The 17,362-nt window shown below is 42.4% G+C and overlaps 3 protein-coding genes across 4 annotated transcripts; 2 read left to right on the forward strand and 1 right to left on the reverse strand.

The window, feature by feature from the left end:
• Nucleotides 1–691: 691 nt before the first annotated feature.
• On the reverse strand, nucleotides 692–11,761 carry edrf1 (erythroid differentiation regulatory factor 1). Of its 2 annotated transcripts, none has more exons than XM_041947372.1 (25): nucleotides 11,293–11,761; nucleotides 10,821–11,029; nucleotides 9,519–9,585; nucleotides 9,310–9,435; nucleotides 9,084–9,208; nucleotides 8,805–8,952; nucleotides 8,554–8,655; nucleotides 8,318–8,439; nucleotides 7,851–7,962; nucleotides 7,562–7,709; nucleotides 7,349–7,460; nucleotides 6,850–6,961; nucleotides 6,408–6,689; nucleotides 6,216–6,287; nucleotides 5,963–6,110; nucleotides 5,568–5,759; nucleotides 5,140–5,340; nucleotides 4,743–4,961; nucleotides 4,205–4,431; nucleotides 3,895–4,053; nucleotides 3,319–3,468; nucleotides 2,895–3,048; nucleotides 1,995–2,110; nucleotides 1,689–1,861; nucleotides 692–1,591 (listed from the first exon to the last, which is right to left on the reverse strand). In XM_041947372.1, exons 1-25 carry the CDS (start codon nucleotides 11,389–11,391, stop codon nucleotides 1,438–1,440), a joined length of 3,729 nt encoding a protein of 1,242 aa, XP_041803306.1. In that variant the 5' UTR covers nucleotides 11,392–11,761; the 3' UTR covers nucleotides 692–1,437. The 2 variants fall into 2 exon arrangements, with proteins under 2 accessions (XP_041803306.1, XP_041803305.1); XM_041947371.1 differs by having other exon boundaries at nucleotides 5,568–5,762.
• A 793-nt stretch (nucleotides 11,762–12,554) lies between these two features.
• si:ch1073-143l10.2 (uncharacterized protein LOC565165 homolog) lies at nucleotides 12,555–15,281 on the forward strand. The gene is made up of 7 exons (XM_041948097.1): nucleotides 12,555–12,642; nucleotides 12,730–12,793; nucleotides 12,900–12,984; nucleotides 13,297–13,370; nucleotides 13,662–13,913; nucleotides 14,036–14,148; nucleotides 15,139–15,281. The coding sequence occupies exons 1-7, from the start codon at nucleotides 12,555–12,557 to the stop codon at nucleotides 15,279–15,281; spliced, it is 819 nt and encodes a 272-aa protein (XP_041804031.1).
• Nucleotides 15,282–16,165: 884 nt separating this feature from the next.
• On the forward strand, nucleotides 16,166–17,130 carry tex36 (testis expressed 36). Its single transcript, XM_041948098.1, has 4 exons — nucleotides 16,166–16,216; nucleotides 16,314–16,454; nucleotides 16,668–16,742; nucleotides 16,843–17,130. Exons 1-4 carry the CDS (start codon nucleotides 16,166–16,168, stop codon nucleotides 17,128–17,130), a joined length of 555 nt encoding a protein of 184 aa, XP_041804032.1.
• The last annotated feature ends 232 nt before the right edge of the window (nucleotides 17,131–17,362 follow it).

Raw genomic sequence — 17,362 nt, forward strand, 5'->3', positions numbered from 1 at the left:
GAATAGTTACAAACTGCACTATTATATGAAATAAAAAACAATAAATGCTGTTGAGCTTCAGTGTTTGATTCCTTAGATATTTGTATTTAATCCTCTTATTCAACAAAAAAATCCTTAAGAATAATTTTTTATACTTTTTTATTCTACTCCAGTGAAATTAATAATTTAGTTTCATCCTGGTTCTCCTTTTCACCTCTAACCTTCAGTCGCTGTCCAACAGTCACCCACCCACAGCACTGAGGGTCCAGTCTGATTAATGAGGTGCAGGGACAGTTTGTGCCTGCCTGCGGCTCCATCTGGCGTGAATACAATTCAGGAACAGTGGGGTGGCCCAGTTCACCGACACATTGAAAACATCACGTCCCCTCTTCTTCAGTGACCTGGGTCTGAACAGTGTCGCCTTCCCCACTTATAATATTTTACTCTGAATTTTCTTTTCAAGGCAAACCAGCTATGCACAATGTTTTGAGACCATGTAGATATTTAAATGTCAGGAGAATTAAACCGAAGTTATAGTCATCATACTGTATTTTGGTTATCCAAAGATCTCATTAAAATCCCTCTTCTTCAGATGTGTCTGTCAGCAGAAGAGCATGTTAGCATCTTGTGATGCTTTAGGAGGAACATACAATAGCATGAGTGCAACAGAACATCTACAGGAGTGCATAAAACATATAAACATTTTATTTCCATGTCACAGCAAACCATGCTGATATAAACTCATGTATACATACAGCAACATGGACAAAATAGCCTCGAGTTTGCATTGAATGTTGCAGAACTATTGCACACTGTAGTTTTGGAAAGCGATAACGCATTTAGGGCTTATTACAACTTGTCAGCTATCAGTCACTCTTCATTCTATTTTATTCACAGCATTATTGGTATTATTGAATATCAAAACACCAATTATATAAAGAAAAGAATCAGAAATCTGAGCATGTACTAAATGATTTATCTAAGCCCCTAAGCATACAAGTTATATGTGATTATACCATCTTTGAAATGCCTTTTGTTTTTGTTTGTAGGAAAATGAGGCAATCCAGGTGATGTTTGGTACAGTCAGCAACAAATCCTACACACAGGAGCTTTACATATGACCCATAACTGCTTCAGCAATAAGAAAATCAAATAATATCTTCTGCATTTACACGTCTTTTCACAAAAATGTACAAATCAAACCTGTGATGCAAATGTTATAAAAAGATGAATTCGTTTTAAAGGCGCAGGAGGTGAAATTAGCTTAAGAAGTGTAATTCAGAGTTTGACAGTGTTGCCTGAGCGTGTGCCTCTTAATAATGGGGTCTATAAATCACTGTTTCTTGTCACAGTGCGTTTGAGAAGGCCGGTGTCAAGTCCCCACAGCGAGGTCTGGATGTCCGGTGAGATGCAGAGAGCAGAGTTAAAGTCTTGAGTGTCTTCCTTGCTGTGTCCTTATCATGAATGTGTTCCCGTCGCTGTTAGCAGGGTCAGCTGCTGCAGGAGCTCTATGTGGAGCTCCACACGGCTGAGGAGAGGTGCATTTTTCTCTGCTCGCAGCAGCTTGGAGTACACATTCTTATAGGTTTTCAATGCCTCCTCATCCTTATTGCTGTAACAAACAGAAATAAGCTTATCAGGACTATTAAAAGGATATTGGACAAATATGTAGCTGAACAATACGCTATAGGTTTTACATTCTTGCTCACCTCGGCTTCCGTTTCATCGTCGTCATCAATTTGATCAGCTGCAGCAGCAGGAAGGAGAAACTTGGCTCAAACACACCAATTAACTTCATCACTTCCTGGAGGTTGAGTCCTGAGGTGGGCCCGCAGGCCACATCAGGAGATTCTGCTGGTTCAGCAGAGTCGGGTTCACTCAACTACAGGACAAGCAGCGAAAGGAAAAAGACGCTGTCGGTTACAGTGTGTGATCGAGAAAAGCCAAACTGAACAAAGCTTTTCAAAGATGCATGAGCATGAGAGAGCCTTCCCACGTAGTACTGTGAACCTCACCTCCATCTGCTCCTCCTGCAGCTCGTTATGAATCAGCTGGAAAGCATGGCGAGTTTCTGTCATGATCTCTATTGCTCCGGTCAGGCTCTTCAGCTTGGCCGCGCTGCTGCTCTGACCTATGGAAACACAATGTGAAACATGACTATTAAGAGGCTGAGGATAGAAATGCTATGTTATAGATAGAGTGCTGCAGGAAATCAGTGTTAGCTACTGTTCCCTCGTCACAAAGTCGATGTGCTTTTTCGGAATAAGTTTTCAGTTAGTTACCTGAAATAAGGTCTGTGGTTAAGCTTAAGAGATTTTCATGTTTTGTTCTATGACATAAAATATGTCAGTAAATGCATCACTGGTGAATTTTAAAGCTTTTACGTGTCTTAAAAAAGGTGTTTGCTAACAAGTGGCTAAATGAGACTACGGAGGGACATTAAACATCATCACGCTGAACACAGAAACTCATCTACTTGCTGTTCCACCTTTGCAACTTTGTTGTGTTTATGCTTGTGCTCTCGCAAACCATTCTAATCAAACTTTCAAGCTGTGGATTTCTCAGTTGATAGTAAAGCATGTATAGTATAGTGTAGCAGGAAGCTTAGTGGTGGTATTTTGGAGTCATGTGACCATGGGGTACAGTAGTTTATTATAACGTTAGCTTTTTACTTACATTTATGCTTCAAAAATCCTAAAAGTGTGAAGATTATCTTGCTGAACAAAACATATAAGTATCTTTGACTTTTGTTCGCCACTGATCTTATTTTCTGCAATAATACAAAATTCATTGCAAACATCCCACTAGCTTTTTGTCAAGGGTAAAAATAAGTAATCCCAGCAGAACTTGTCTTGAGACAAAACCAAACACTGCTTACAACATCGCACCATTCAGCATGATGCACAGTCACTCACCCGCCATAGTAAACTCAGCAAAGGCCACCCTCTCCAGGAGCGTGCGGAGCAGCTCACAGGGTGCATCTTTGAGGCTGAGGAACAAACAGACAGCCTTGCTGTAATGGAGCTCTGCCAGGCTCCGATGCTGCTTCCTCAAGTGTTCATCCCCCACCTGTCACACAATTACAGCCAGAAACACAGACATCCTTCAGTGTGCGCTACAGAGCTATAAGTATGAAACACAGACATCCTTCAGTGTGCACTACAGAGCTATAAGTATGAAACACAGACATCCCAGCAGGGATTCCATTCTAGTCTTTTTTCTTACAGTAAATAACATTCTTCTTTTGGTATTAACAAAAAAAACGTGTGACAAAGGGGTGAGCCACAAGCATCGTTAGAGCAAAAAAAACAAACAAATATTCCGCAACCGGTTTCCCACCTGGTTGCGGAAGCAGCTGTGGTACATGGAGGCCAGGCGGTGGTGGATGGTGGCAGCTCTGTACTGGTAGAGCGGCTGACGGGCCGACTCCGTCTGCAGGTCACAGTACTTCAGAGACTTCATCATCGCCTCAGTCACCTCCCGCTCGATCTGGGAAAACACACGCAGGGATGGATGGTTTAAGGGCCGTGTGGCTGCAGGTTTTCGTTCCAACCAAAGAGGAGCACACCAGGCTGGAATCAATTAATCAGCTGATCTCAGTCTTCAGCTGATAACTAAGGATCCCTTGATGTTGACTGGTTGGCCTGGTGTGCCCCTCCTTGGTTGGAACGAAAACCTGCAGCCACTCGGCCCTTTATGGAATCACTTTGACATATGTGGTTTAAAGTTTGATCACGCTGAGGCATTCGTGTTGCAAACAACTGATGAATGCATATGAAGGATAAAAAGGTTGCCACTTCACATGTAAATATTGCATTCGTTGGAAAAAATGCGAGATTATCAAAATGTGTGCAAGAGTTCAAACTTCTTTTTTCAAATTAGAATATTTGTTCACTAGTATGTGGTCAAACCCACCTGCTCCTGGGCCTTCCTGGACAGCGGGGCATAGTCCTGCAGAAGTGTAGCCAGAGTGAAATAGGTAGTGGACAGCTCCCAGTTTACACTGTCCCACACTGCTGGGTGGCTCTCTCGGCTTGCTAGCGACTTCATAGCCCTCAAGTAGTAGTCTATGGCCTGGGGTAAAAATAAGATGAAAAAATGCATTAATTAATAGCATGTAGGGAAAGGTTGGGACACAGAGATCATTAAGATTGCAAAGCGGTAAATAATTTTCCATTAATGGAGTGTGAATGCAGAATAAGACAGAAAGCATTTGACATGGCACCTTGTTGTAGTAGAGGGCCTCTTCAGGTGTGAACTCCCCTCTGTTCAGGTCTGCAGAGATGGTGCAGTGGGCCTGAGCACAGATTCTCATTAACCTGCCAGTATTGCACAGCAGCAGGGCTGTGTTGGTGCTGTCCCCGATAGCTTCAAAGTCCTTCATGCCTTTCTCAAAGAAGGCAAAACTCTTTTTCCACATCTCCTGCTCTGCTAGAGACACCGACTTCTTCACTGGAAGGGGAGGGGGACACGGCCAGTTAGATCCAGCGACATGGACATCGAGGCAGGTCAAAACTATTATATAAGTGGAATGGAGCAAAACACTTTTTTACTTTTTTAAACTCCCTATTGCTGCTGATCCAGGTGCAAAGAGATGTTTGTTATTATCCTGCCAGTGGAACGCATCTAAATTTCAATATTACTCAGAAATAAACACAGGAGGTGGTATCTAAATTAAAAGGAATAACTGTCAGTCTGTGCACTTACACTGGCGGCTACAATCCTCAAAGTTCCACCTGTTTTTTATCATTACTCCAACATACCTTCTTTCTCAGTCTGCATGGCTGCAGCCTGGTTCATGTAGTACACTCCCATCTCGTTGCGGATGTTTCCCAGCCTTTTGAGCACCTGAGCCAGCTGATCTGAGCCACGATCTTTCAAAACCTCAGAGACGAGCAGTTCGTACGCTGCCTCGTAGCACTTACTGCTAACAAACAGCTGGTACTCCGGGTCCATGGCCAGGTCTGTTGCCATGTTGAAGGCTAGTGGGCAGAGAGTAAAAGCGCTGACAAATGGAATGATCAATAACTGAACAGAACAAATTGAAAAGACAAGAAGTTAGAGGATAAAGGTAAAGCGAGCACTGTGAAAGATCTCTGTGGAACTGAAATGGATAAGAAGACACTACACCAGTTATGGACACTGTCCTTAGTGACTGACCCTGGCAGCTGCTCTCTCTGTGCAGGCTGTGCAGGATCTCCTGGTCCTCTTTGGTCTGGTAGCTGTATTCCTCCTGGTAAGCTGCTCTGTTGTTGGCATTCTGGGCCAACATCAGCTGGATGTCCCCACACAGAGACAGGCACTGGCTGTGAAACAGCAGCACCTGCGGGTGCAGTGTACCGCTCACTGAACAATAGGCATCTGGAGGAAACAGCAGACAGAAGAAGAGGGGGAAGGAAGGGAACGAGAATAAATGTTGAGCTATTATGTTGCTTCATAAAATATTGAAGTAACTGTTTGTAATCAGCATCAAGATTAAAATTTTATTCTTCCACAAAGCAGTGTAGTTTTATTATCAGCATGAGTTGTTGTGATTATAATAGCTATTATAACAACATTTCCCAGTGTTTCCCTTGTATTAGCCTTACCGTAACACTGCAGAGACAGCTTGATGTAGCGCAGAGCTCTGCCGTACTTCAGCAAGTTAGTGGCTGCATCAGACAGGACGTAGTAGGCCTTGGAGGCTTTGAGGAAGAGCTGCAGCTTCATACCGTGCTGCCATGAGCCGGGGATCATCCCTGAGCGTGTCGGGTGCTTCTGATCGGCCTGCAGCGGCCCCACTGCTGGCACACACATGTTGGACGACCGGGAGAAAGACACATGCGGGGTTGAGTGATGAAGAATGTCCTGGCGGTCGAGTCATTTCATGACAAGTGGTGTGCTTTGTAAGAAAAACGCCTGCAACTAAACAGATTGGATTCACAATGTTCCTGACTTATTATGGGATATTATATTCATTATCCTTTGAAACAAGATGACTGACCTCTTTCAAGGAGGAGAGAGAGGCCTGTCTCAGCAGCACAGGCTCCAATTGCACTTCTGTCTTCATATTTCAGAGGTATGGGTGTGTTAGGGTCTGCAGCTGGGAGGTCACTCTCCTTCTTGATGGTGCCATCCACTGCCTTCAGCCCCTGTGTAATGTATATCATGAATACAGCAGATGACACATTTCTTAGGACACATTGCATCATTAGCATTGTATGTGCACTACACATAAGTACGAGGCAGAGACTCGCCTTTAGTACGTAGCTCAGGACGTGTCGGCATTTCTCCTCTTTGTCTTGAGAAACGGGGAAAGCACAACTTGGCTGCAGGGATCAGGAAAAGCAAGATTATGCTTTGGTGTTGACATTCACCATATTTATCTGCACATTCCACACAGCCCCCTTAGGTCTGTGCAGAGGAAAAACATTTAGTGAGGCACTCACTCTGATCTGGTGAGTGGATTTGTATTTCTCCGGGACCGAGAGCTCCCCTACAGAGCGGATCACAGCCACAGCTTTACTATCATCCTGTGAGCTGTAGGAGCTGTTCTCATCGCTGTCCTCTGTCAGCTCCGCCTCCTCCTCCTCCTCCTCCTCCTCCTCCCTGTCTTCGTCGCTGTAGCTGTCCTCTGAGCCGCCGGCCCGAAGCGACTCCCCTCCATCTTCTTGGGGAGGCTCGTCGAGCTGGAACAGCTCTGACAGCATGTAGTGGGCCGAGGCGATGATCTAAACAGACAGGAGATGGAGGAGATCAGGACTGGAGTCAGGTTCAATCAAATCTAAACTGGTCTGCTCAGATTTGGTCAAGCATTTTCACCTGTTACCTCCCTGCCGTCTAAGTACATAGACTGAAAACTCAGGAACTTCAGTTTCTTTTCATGCTTACCTGGGGATGCCTCTCCTCATCCAGAAGTTTGACGCAGTTTAAGAGCAGAGTTCTGATTGTGCCATAGTGCTTTCTGTTTTGTCTCGCCTTCAGCATCAAGTTGCTGGCAACTCTGCACCACAAAACAGAAAACACACAAGAATTCATCACAGGTTTGCCCACTGTCACTGTTAATAATGTCTGATTTAAGCAGAACTCACAAGAAAATCGTATTTCATACGGACAAGGAGGAGTTGAAAACTGCCATTTAAAACAACATAATACTGTTTAAATAGCTAATTTGGCTCTTTAGGCCTCCTCCTGTCTGACTCAACCTGAAGTCCAACTATAAATGTATAGATTTTGGAAGCATAACCGAAAATGATAGGCTCATAAAAACACCTACTTTAGGTAAAAAAGCAATCCGTGATACGGCAAAAGCTCTTTATGGATTTTTTTTTTCAAAATCTTTTTAGGCCTGGAATTCAGCTTCTCTCCTGAGTCTTTCCCAGATATTCACCTGTACAGCAACACAGCCACAGGAAGAGTGAAGGGATTCTGACATTTCTCTTCTTCAGCCTCCTCACACAGAGTAGTGAGATCATAAAGCTTCACAATGTCACTCCCACTAGCTGTGGATTCAAGAAATGACATCAGAAAACATCAAGACTGACAAACCCACAGCACAGACTTATAACAAAGACAAAAAAAATCCTGTTCCTTTATCTCCCACCTTTGAAAAGCCAGTAGGTGTGACCTTCTTTGGTGCAGTTGGACTTGAGGAAGGAGAGGATGTTTTGGGCGATGTCTTTCACCACCCTTGTGGAGAAAGTTGAGTTCTCCAGATGTGGGATGTCCTCTGTTTTTATCATCTCGTATTTCTGCAGGTAAAACCATTTATTGCCACTTTTTCAATAAAAAGCCTAAAATTAGTGATTTTAAAAACACACAGACAGCCATTAAAATGACTATGACTGAAGATGCACTATGGCAATCACCACATGATAATAACTGTAATTTACCTGAACAATGCCATTGACGTGAAAGCACATGACAAGTTCTGGGACATTACACATCAGATTGTCGAGCCAGTAGTCAATACCTGTCAGAATGTTGATTGGCTTATTGTTGTCCCTGAAAAACACAGTAACAGAGTTAGCTGTTAGATTAAGCAGGAATAATGTTGTGGAACCAGTGTAATTCTGAGGAGGGTAAAGCTTCCAAAATGACATTTCTGCTTCACCTCCTGAGGTCAGATAAACCAAATTAAAAACTGACCTGCCACTAATAATTTGAACCATCTCTAATCACTGTGCATATTCCATGGGTATACTGTACATCACATCACACACTATTATTTTGTAGGCCATTATGCGTGTAGATTAATTTGCACTATCTTGCTGACACAAACATCTAACGTAAGAACCCAATCTCTAATCTAGTATTAATTTCAGATCCAGGATGCAAGCAAATGATTTCAAATCCCAACCTGAGTCTCAGACTGACAGCAGGATAGCGACCACCTCCGAAAATAGGCATGTTGGACCCAACCAACATGTGGATATCCTCAAACGTCCACATGATGTTTCGCACAAAGTCGTTCCTTAAACCCTGTCAAACAAGTCACATCAAACAGTGTTTAACAGCATATATATAAGTGTACATTAGGCGTAAGATACCAACTGTAGTACTACAGCATTAACGAAGGGTAAAATGTTGGATCACCTGACTGTTCTCCCCTTCGTTGAAGAGCATAGGGAGGTTTTGCTCTTTGGGTACAGACGTTACCTGGCCCAGAGCAAACTTGCTGTCCACAGAAACACTTTCCTGCACATTGAATAGTAGCAATACTGTCATACAAGTGGTGTAAATCAAAACCCTCACAGACAGTATTTCAGTTACCAGTAAGCAGTGACTCAAGATCTACACTCATCTCTCAGCTCCTAAATAACTGTCCGATAGTCAAGATGCTGTACCTGCTTGGGAGCATCTGATTCTTCTGCATCAGATGATGTGCTGGTGAAGGTGGTGGGCCATGAAGAACTGAACTCCTCTGCCTCGTTCTCCTCCTCCCCTTCATTCAGGTTGTTTGGTACAGGCTCGGCCGCCCCATCACCATTTATACTGGAGGAAACACAGAAGTTGTTATGGGATAACACTGGAAAAGATGAGCCTTAAAATAAAAATAGTGTGTCACTGAACGCCAAAACCCTACTCATTTTTTTTCTATAATTCGAGTAAGGGCAAGCACTCACCTGTAGTAGAGGAACTTTGACAGGATTGCTTTCTGATACCAGTGCTCTTTACTTTTCTTTTTCCTCTGCCACTTCTGATCTATTAGCCGCTGGTAAAACTCTTTCAGCCATGTCCAATCTCCTGTCTACACACACACAGACGAGAATACAATCACTTACATACTCTAAAGTTACTGTTGTGAAAAAAAACACTGTAAATAAAAGTCTGGAATAAGCCCTGCTGTACCTGAGAGGATCTCATGAAGAGCTCTTGAATGTCCAGCTCATCTAAAAGCAATGTCCTCCCCACGCGGTGAACGGCCATACTGACGTGGGACTTGCTGTAGGGAATTTTCAAAAGCTTCTTGATGTTCTGAACGTGAGAGGAAAACAATGTTAGCACCAGGTGTATGTGCATATTTCAGAGCCAAGAAAAGAGATGTAAGCTCCACAAACCTCTGAGTCTGACACCACGTCAACATCATCCCCGACACAATCAATGAAGTCGTAAGCCATCCCAAAACTACAACAGAAAAAACAAAAAAACAAACTTAAATCACTATGGAGAGTGAGCAAATGGCAATATTGATTAGGGTCAGAAAGATTAAAGCATTACTATTATTCACTGGCCAAGAAAAGGCTTCCACATATGATTCAGTATCTGTGATTTACTGATATAAACGCAGCTGATTGAAGACTTTTAGCACCATCAGCTATGCAGTGAGAAGATATCCAGAGCTTCTCGTTTGCAGCGTCTTAGCTGCATCGTATATAATTCTGTTTCAAATCAAGTTTTGTAACATCAGTAAAAAAAAATGCATTGTATCCATTACACACTGTGTCTAATATGGATAGACCAGTAAGCACTAATCAGTCTTCATAAGTGCATTTAGACCAACAACAGAGGCCATCTGGCCAGCAGGTTTAAGCAGAGCATTGATCATGATGCTCTTAGCTTCTAATATAACCTCTAACTTGTATCAGCAAATACATTCACACAATCTCAAACTGTCACCACTACATACTGTATCTAACAAGAGATGTTTCTAATATTTTCTTTGCCCTTACTGACATAAATGGGGTGGACAAAATATAAGAAATGCCTCTCAGTATAATGCAAAACAAGGCAACACTACTCGGGCTGCACAAATTAGTTTGTCAGCATTTGAAAGCTGTCAATCATTTTTTTTTGGGGTCTTTTTGCATGTCTCTTCACTCTGTTTAAAACAGGTATTTGTGCACAGTTGCAGATACAGATTAGGCCACACTAATATCATTAGTTTTAATACTATTGGGAGAATTGATGCAACTTACTCCAGAGAGTTATAACGTCCAACAGTCAACTCTACAGACACCAACATAGTTTCACACTAGAGCAATAGATATCAATGGGACACTAACGAGGCTAACGACTGTCGTTGACACCAAAGGGTTGCACCCCACCCCGCCTTAATGGGGGGATCGTTTGCCTCACAATAGAGTGATACCATTCTTGTTTTTGTGGGTTGGTCTCACTCAGGGGATAAATACTTGAACCTAACATCATTGCATTGGACTAGAGCTGTCCTATCTAGTCTGGTTGCGTACGAACTGATGAAGCCTGCTCGGATGAGAGGCGAAACGTCTTCTAAGACAAACTGACGAGGTCCAGTTGCGAACGATTGAATGCCCTAAAGCTTACAATGACCTGGATGAATGAGAATATTCACAGGCAGCAATAGATATCAGTTGTAGTAAGCATTTCTCATGATGTTGTACCTGGAGAAAGGCTTGCTTTTGCTGCTGGATCCTAGTATAGTGGTGCCAGCGCTGCCCAGCTGCGGGTTTTCTCTCAGCCAGTTGGCAGGAGGCAGCTTCAGGTCTGTCTTCTCCTGCAGCAGGGCATAGCTGGTAGGAGGTGGGGCGGCAGAGTACTTGACCACAGCACGGCTCTTTATTTCACTGTTGCCTGTGCATACTGCAGAGTCCTTGAGGACAACAAAGGACACCATATTGTAAGTCACCATGATCAGGAAACACTGAGGCTGGAGTTGAGTCTGGTCCTTTTGCATGAACCTTTGGCTAGTAAACAGCTGTCATGGTTAGTATCTACATCTGGTGGATCCGTAAATCATTTAACCAATGCAACTGGAGGACAGGAAGACCAATCGATTTCACAGTAATATCTTGGCATGCAGCGAGAGCCAGTGTTACCGCTCTTCCTTGTTCTCAGTCTAGTAATGTAACTTACATGTTTGCTGTTCTCTGCCGTGCAGGTGGGTCCACTGGGATCCTCCTTTGGATTATCCACTGGGATCCCAGGCTCCCTGTCCCCAGCTGATGCGCTCATACTGGACACACGACCGTTCACACCAGCAAATACTGCCGATTTCCTAACAGCCAGACAACCTATCCATGGCTTAGACAACTCATGGACAACCTATATATTACAACTAGGTAACGGACGAGACACGTCAATTATATCAATAAAGTTAGTGATGTCTCCAGTTTGCTAGCTTTACAGGCTAGCTCCTCGAAAGAGCAACACTGACTCGTCGACCTGTGAAAAAAAAGTGTTGTCACTCAACACGGTTGTTAAATTAAAGCTAAGCGACACTCACATGAGAGGCTGTTGTTGCTTTGTCAACCTTAGTAATGTTTAGCCCTTACTTAACTAGTTACATACGCCGGCAGCTTCCTCTCCTGCCACAGCCACTCTGCTGCTGTCAGAGCACATTAGTGCGAGCAGCAGGCAAACAACAACTTCCGGTTTCGCGGTGAGACAAACTCCAAAACTCATCTTATTTCTTAATTCGACCATTTGAATTGAAAAAAAGATAAACGATGGTTTTGAACAGTATGCAACGTAGAATATTAGCCTATGTAACAGAAATTGTGACGACTACTGCGACTTTTTAGAAAAAATTATGAACCGGAAGTATTTTCCGAGCTGTGAGATCATTTTTCTAGAAAAGTTGAGCACATTCTACGCTGATGTGTTTTATTCTGAAATTTATTCTCCAATGCGTCAACTAGACTTTAACTGATGTTGATCTCTTAACTGTGCACATCAAATGTTTACATAAAAAAACAATATTTTTTAATAAGGAAAGTGAATATATTGAATTAAGTTAAGTAATTAAGTAGAAAAAGAGAGACATAAGCAGCAAAAACAAGAGTAAAATATAAAGAGTAAAATATAAATAGTCGTAGGTGGTCGAATAACCCCTGGTAAGGCTTTATATTATATTATATTATATTATAGTATAGTATAGTATAGTATAGTATAGTATAGTATATACGTAGGCAGGGGATTGGACCGTGGTCAGAAGTTACATCCAGCAGCGGAATGTCAAGCAGCTGACTGGCTGAACAGGGAGGAGCTGTGTACCTTGCCTACTGGCAGTTCATTTATGTGCTGATGGCAACGTTTTAACAATCATTTCGTCTTCGACCAAGTGGCAAAGCCGCAGCTTTACAACTTGCAGCGCAGATAAATTAGGGTTTATTATAATGGGAAGCTGGAAGAATCACGTGCGCGCTCGGCTGCAGCAAAGAGACATCGCAGAGAAACTGCCATACGTCGGCGTTTTCACAAGCTGTAGGATCGATACTTTCCTGTCTCAGCATTTGCAATAATGATCTCCTCACTGTCTTAGTCTATCGATATCTGTCTGTTTTCTTTCAGTGTCTCAGCTGGAAGAACGTTTTGAAATTCGCAAACAAATTTTGGATGACGCTCATTCGAAGAGGTTAGAAATGTGGTGTTTTCACTTAACCTTGGCCTCTCTGTTTATCTGGATGGACAAAGGTTGGGGTTTTTTTAATTTGTTTTAAAATCTGGTTTTATATTTTCAGTTTAGAGCGAGGTGGAGTTGATGCTGGGAAAAACACCAGGCTCCTTCAGCTCCAACTGAGAGAGAGTGAACACCTGGCAGAAAAGGTAGGTTCAGTCCAGCGATAAACGGCAGAGCATCAGCCTCAGATGTTAGAGAGCTTTCACCTTTTGTTTAACTACATAAGAAGCAGCATTTTACACAAATAAGTGTAATAAACCTCAGGTGCAAGTCTGATAATCAGAAGATACATTAACAGATAGCTTTAGGTGTCTTTAACCATGTAAAATGAGCATTATTAGGTTACAGCCCGGAAAGAAATTATACCAGCCTTCTTTTGTTTGTGCATTCAGTGACATTTGAACTCATGAGATTACTCATCATTCAATCAACTCAGTTTGAGCTCTTTGTCTCCCCAGCTGTCTCAGACTGTCTCCGACTTGACCACCGTCCTGTATCTGAAAGAGGCTGAACTGCAGTACTGGCAGTCACGGTAATTTCAGGTTTTCAGCTCAAAACTATTGATGGATGCAGAGAAAAGTGTAAAAATTACGGGGATTTATTATTTTGCATTTTATAGTGGTGCTACAACAGGGCCAAAGAATCATTTCCTGCACTTGTGGCATTGAAATGATGAAGAAATCCAGTTTAAGTCACTTGATGTTCTTCAGCATTGGTGGATGAACTTGTGACCTAAAATCCAACATCTAAAAGTTTGAAGTAGCATCACCACAAGCTGATCAAAGGTACAATAAATCACCATTTCATTACTTGGCTGTTTCAGTGTGTCCCGCTATCGTGAAGAGGCACTTACTTTGGCTAAAGGGAGTAAAACCCTGAAGGCGACCCTTTCAGATTTTGAGTTCACCATAGAGTGTCAGTCCAAAGAGTTGGCAGCGCTGCGAGCGGAGCAGAAAGGATTAAAGGAAGCGCTGGCAGAAGCTTGGAGAGAAAAAGAAGAACTCTTGCAACGATGGATGGAGGTCAAGAGGGAGGAGGCAGACAGGTTGAATAAGTACAACGACATACAGGAAAGGTAAGAGAAGTGAATGTGTGATCTCTGTGTGACTTACGAAGCTCAAAAATGAGAATTCACTCACTTTGAATAACTACGGATTCTGAGATTTTAAGCTGTTTGTCTTCACTGCTTTTCAACAGGTGGCAACGTTTGGCCAGACAGCTGAAGAAGCACCTCCACAGGGAAACGGGAAAAGAGTGTGTGACGAGGTCTTGGAGTGGCCCAACAGAAACGTCTCCGTCAGTCATTCAGAGTAAGAATCTGCTTTCTCTTCAACGTATCAGTGCATAATACAGTAGACGCAAACAAGTGCCTGCCTCTTAATGTAGTACCACTACTTTGCTTCAATGCTGCACACAAAGATCCAAACACCAAGAGCCTTCATCAAGACCATATTAATGAGATCAAGACAAAAAGAGCTTCTGAATAGTGAATTCTCAGTTTGATCAAGAAAGCACTAATGGCACTGATGAAGGACCGTTGAGCCTTCATCAAGGAACAATATCAGAAGTCACTCAAAGCCATCAAGTGCCTCATTTACAGTACCAACCCGAACCGAAAGGTCCAACTAGAAGAATTCTGTGGTTCTGTAGGAATCTCAGGCAGTGAGATCCAAGAACCTTCACTTTATCATGAGGTTTAAATTGGACCAGGATGCACACTATTAAATCCATGTTGCTCAAAGAGGCAGCCATGTTTAATGCATAATGTGTACTCAACCTGATTGTCAGGAGGGGCGTTTAACAACCTCGGGGGAGGATACATTCTCCACTTAAAAACCTAGACATGTTGGGTATTTCACAGGCTGATTCCAGTATGTTTAGACTTGCTTACATGATACCTTACTATGAGGAATATGGGCATGTTTTTTTTTTTTTTTTTAGGTATGCTGATTTAAATCAGGAGCTATCAGATCAACAAATAAATCAATAAGCCTAAGAATCTGACCAAACATTCTGTAGTATTTTTTTGATACTTGTTGCTACAGACCCATTTTGGTGAGAATTAAAAAAAAAAAAAAAAGTATTGATGTTTGATGCCCGTGTGAAGGGTACGGCTGCACTTTGACCTTAATCTTGGAATTGGAGCTATGACCTCAGTATATCTGAAACCCTGGCTACTGCCCTTATCAGGAGCCTCAAATCAATATTGTAGGACTGGATCACAACCTCTTCAGCTATGTGTTAAAGCTTAACTTACAACATGTTATTCAGGCTTTTTTTTGTGCTCATCTTGTCCTCAGGGATCAATAATCCAACGAGATACACCAGGGACACTCAAGCTACAACCATGTCTCAGCTGCGGCAAAAGTCTAATATTCCCGCAGGATCCTGGAGACAACAGTTCTCGGCACAGATTACCTCTCCGTCCAGTTCCCACATGTGACGCCAGAGCGATGACCGAGGAGTGACCCCCTCGCTACAGGAAGTGTCATGATAAATGGTTTCTATATCATATATGTAATTTTTAGAGTGCTTAATTTTACTTTTGGTGCATTAAAGTCACCCTTTTCCCAAGTAATGTCTGTTACGCTCCAGTGAACTAATCACATGACCAGTTGCACCATTTGAGGTGATAAACCATGGGAACGACCCCTGTTCATCTAGTTTACATTATTGCAGTTGCTATTGTTGTACAGTCAGGGCTCGTTTTTAGTGAGTATTTCAACTTTTCACTGTGTATTTGCAAAGAAAGTCATATGAAACCATTTTGCAAGACTTTAATAATTTGAAACTTTACCCTTTTTTTATAATTTTAAAGTGATCCTTGACCAATTAACATTTCTTATTAAAATGGAAGAAAAGAATGATCCCAGATGAATGTATGTTATTGTAAAGAAGCATGTACTGTTGTATTTCTAAATCAAGTGTTCCAGGAAAATAAAGTCATATATATGCTAATTTAATTTCCCTTTCTCTCTGCGTTGAAAACAAAGGTTTTCTCCTTGTAATTCTCAAACACTTGACCGCACTGGGGGAGCAAATTTAATGACATTTTGGCTACACATTTGTCCTCAGTTGTTTTTCCAGATTTTTTATTATCTTTCCTTTGTTTGATATTTGTCACAATCTAGTTTTAGTGTCAGAATTCCTGCTCCACATCTCCATGGCAATTTGAGATCACATGTCAGGTTGTTTGTTTACTGCATGTTTCCATAGCCACCAGCGTTTGGATTAGTTGTTAAGTTGGACAGTGTGTGTGTGTGTGTGTGTGTGTGTGGTGTATTGGTGGAACTACTCAGTGGACTCGAGATCTCAAACTGTTTTAAAATGGTAAAAGGTGGAAAGCGATATTCTTCAATGAGCAACGATGGCAAATGGGTAAGAAATTCTTCTTTTTATCACATTGTCAAATCATTACGAATCACAACATTCAAACCGGGTTGTCTAATTAGCTTTCCTCACATTTTCCTCTCAGTTTGCTCACCAGGTTTTACCAGGGAATGAAACAAGGAATCGTGAGACTTGTACAAGCACTGGGGTCATGCTGACCCAGGTTAAATCATCGTTGCCTCAAGCTTTGAACTTCAAGCGCTATCCTAAATGGAAAACTCAGCAGGTGTGTAGGCTATGAACAGTCGATCGTACAGTAGTGTGTGGCATGGCTGTTATTTTTTTTCACAGTGGCCTAGGGCTTTGAAAGGTTTCATTGCACTTCCTATCAGATCACTTCTGCCAAGAAGAAAACTACCTCCTCATTTGATCTCTTTCTACTGCATTCAGTTGTGATGTATGTATCCCCACATGAATTTTTTCATGTGTGTCTTTACAGGAATCTAGAGAGTTTCCATTCTCAGACCATGACAACAAGCATGCCTTAAAAGACAACATCTCTGTTTTCACTCATGTGAGTATGAAGAGAAAATCAGGGAAATGTTCAGATCCGTCACCACGTTACTCCATGAAAGGAAACCATATCTTTTCTGTATCATGCTGGTATTTGTCAGGGTGTGGGGCGCCGGAAGATCCTTGATGATCACAGACAGCAGAGCTCCCACTTCTGCCTGTGCCACGATGGAGCTGACAACAGCCCTGAAGGACCTGGGGGGAACGCCACAGTCTGCCAGGCTGATTTTATGGTGAAACAGGCTGTTAATGGTCCAATCAGCACCAGACGGTTCCCCCGCAACCACAAGCAGAAGTCCGCAGAAGCAGCTTTGGCACAGACAGGGGAACAATTTATGTGGTTCGGGCGACATGACTCTACCATCTCCTCAGCACCTTCCAAGCCCTGAAATGTTCCTACATTTAAGGCACTATAGCATATCATTGAAGGGCCATTGCATAGAGTAGTTCAGGTGAACTTTCTGAATGGTCCAGCTGTCAAATAAAGCACTGAATTAGAAACATTGGTCAGGATGTTCTCTTGTTTTGAGAGTTTACACTTTAATTATGTTTGTGGACTTACAGAAGACAGTTATAAAAAACAAAAACAAAGCAGCAGAGGCCAACATGTCTGACTTTTCC

Source organism: Chelmon rostratus, chromosome 11 (genome assembly GCF_017976325.1).
Source record: "Chelmon rostratus isolate fCheRos1 chromosome 11, fCheRos1.pri, whole genome shotgun sequence".
NCBI lineage: Eukaryota > Metazoa > Chordata > Actinopteri > Chaetodontiformes > Chaetodontidae > Chelmon > Chelmon rostratus.

Excerpts from the sequence above, each read along its gene's own strand:
- edrf1 (XM_041947371.1), bottom strand. The coding sequence starts at position 11,391 with ATGAGCGCATCAGCTGGGGACAGGGAGCCTGGGATCCCAGTGGATAAT. Across the intron at positions 8,656-8,804 it reads AATCAGATGCTCCCAAGCAG|GAAAGTGTTTCTGTGGACAG; the intron begins GTACAGCATCTT and ends TTCAATGTGCAG. Across the intron at positions 7,963-8,317 it reads GCTGTCAGTCTGAGACTCAG|GGACAACAATAAGCCAATCA; the intron begins GTTGGGATTTGA and ends TGTGTTTTTCAG.
- si:ch1073-143l10.2 (XM_041948097.1), top strand. The coding sequence starts at position 12,555 with ATGGGAAGCTGGAAGAATCACGTGCGCGCTCGGCTGCAGCAAAGAGAC. Across the intron at positions 12,794-12,899 it reads GATGACGCTCATTCGAAGAG|TTTAGAGCGAGGTGGAGTTG; the intron begins GTTAGAAATGTG and ends TTATATTTTCAG. Across the intron at positions 13,914-14,035 it reads TACAACGACATACAGGAAAG|GTGGCAACGTTTGGCCAGAC; the intron begins GTAAGAGAAGTG and ends GCTTTTCAACAG.
- tex36 (XM_041948098.1), top strand. The coding sequence starts at position 16,166 with ATGGTAAAAGGTGGAAAGCGATATTCTTCAATGAGCAACGATGGCAAA. Across the intron at positions 16,217-16,313 it reads TGAGCAACGATGGCAAATGG|TTTGCTCACCAGGTTTTACC; the intron begins GTAAGAAATTCT and ends TTTTCCTCTCAG. Across the intron at positions 16,743-16,842 it reads ACATCTCTGTTTTCACTCAT|GGTGTGGGGCGCCGGAAGAT; the intron begins GTGAGTATGAAG and ends GGTATTTGTCAG.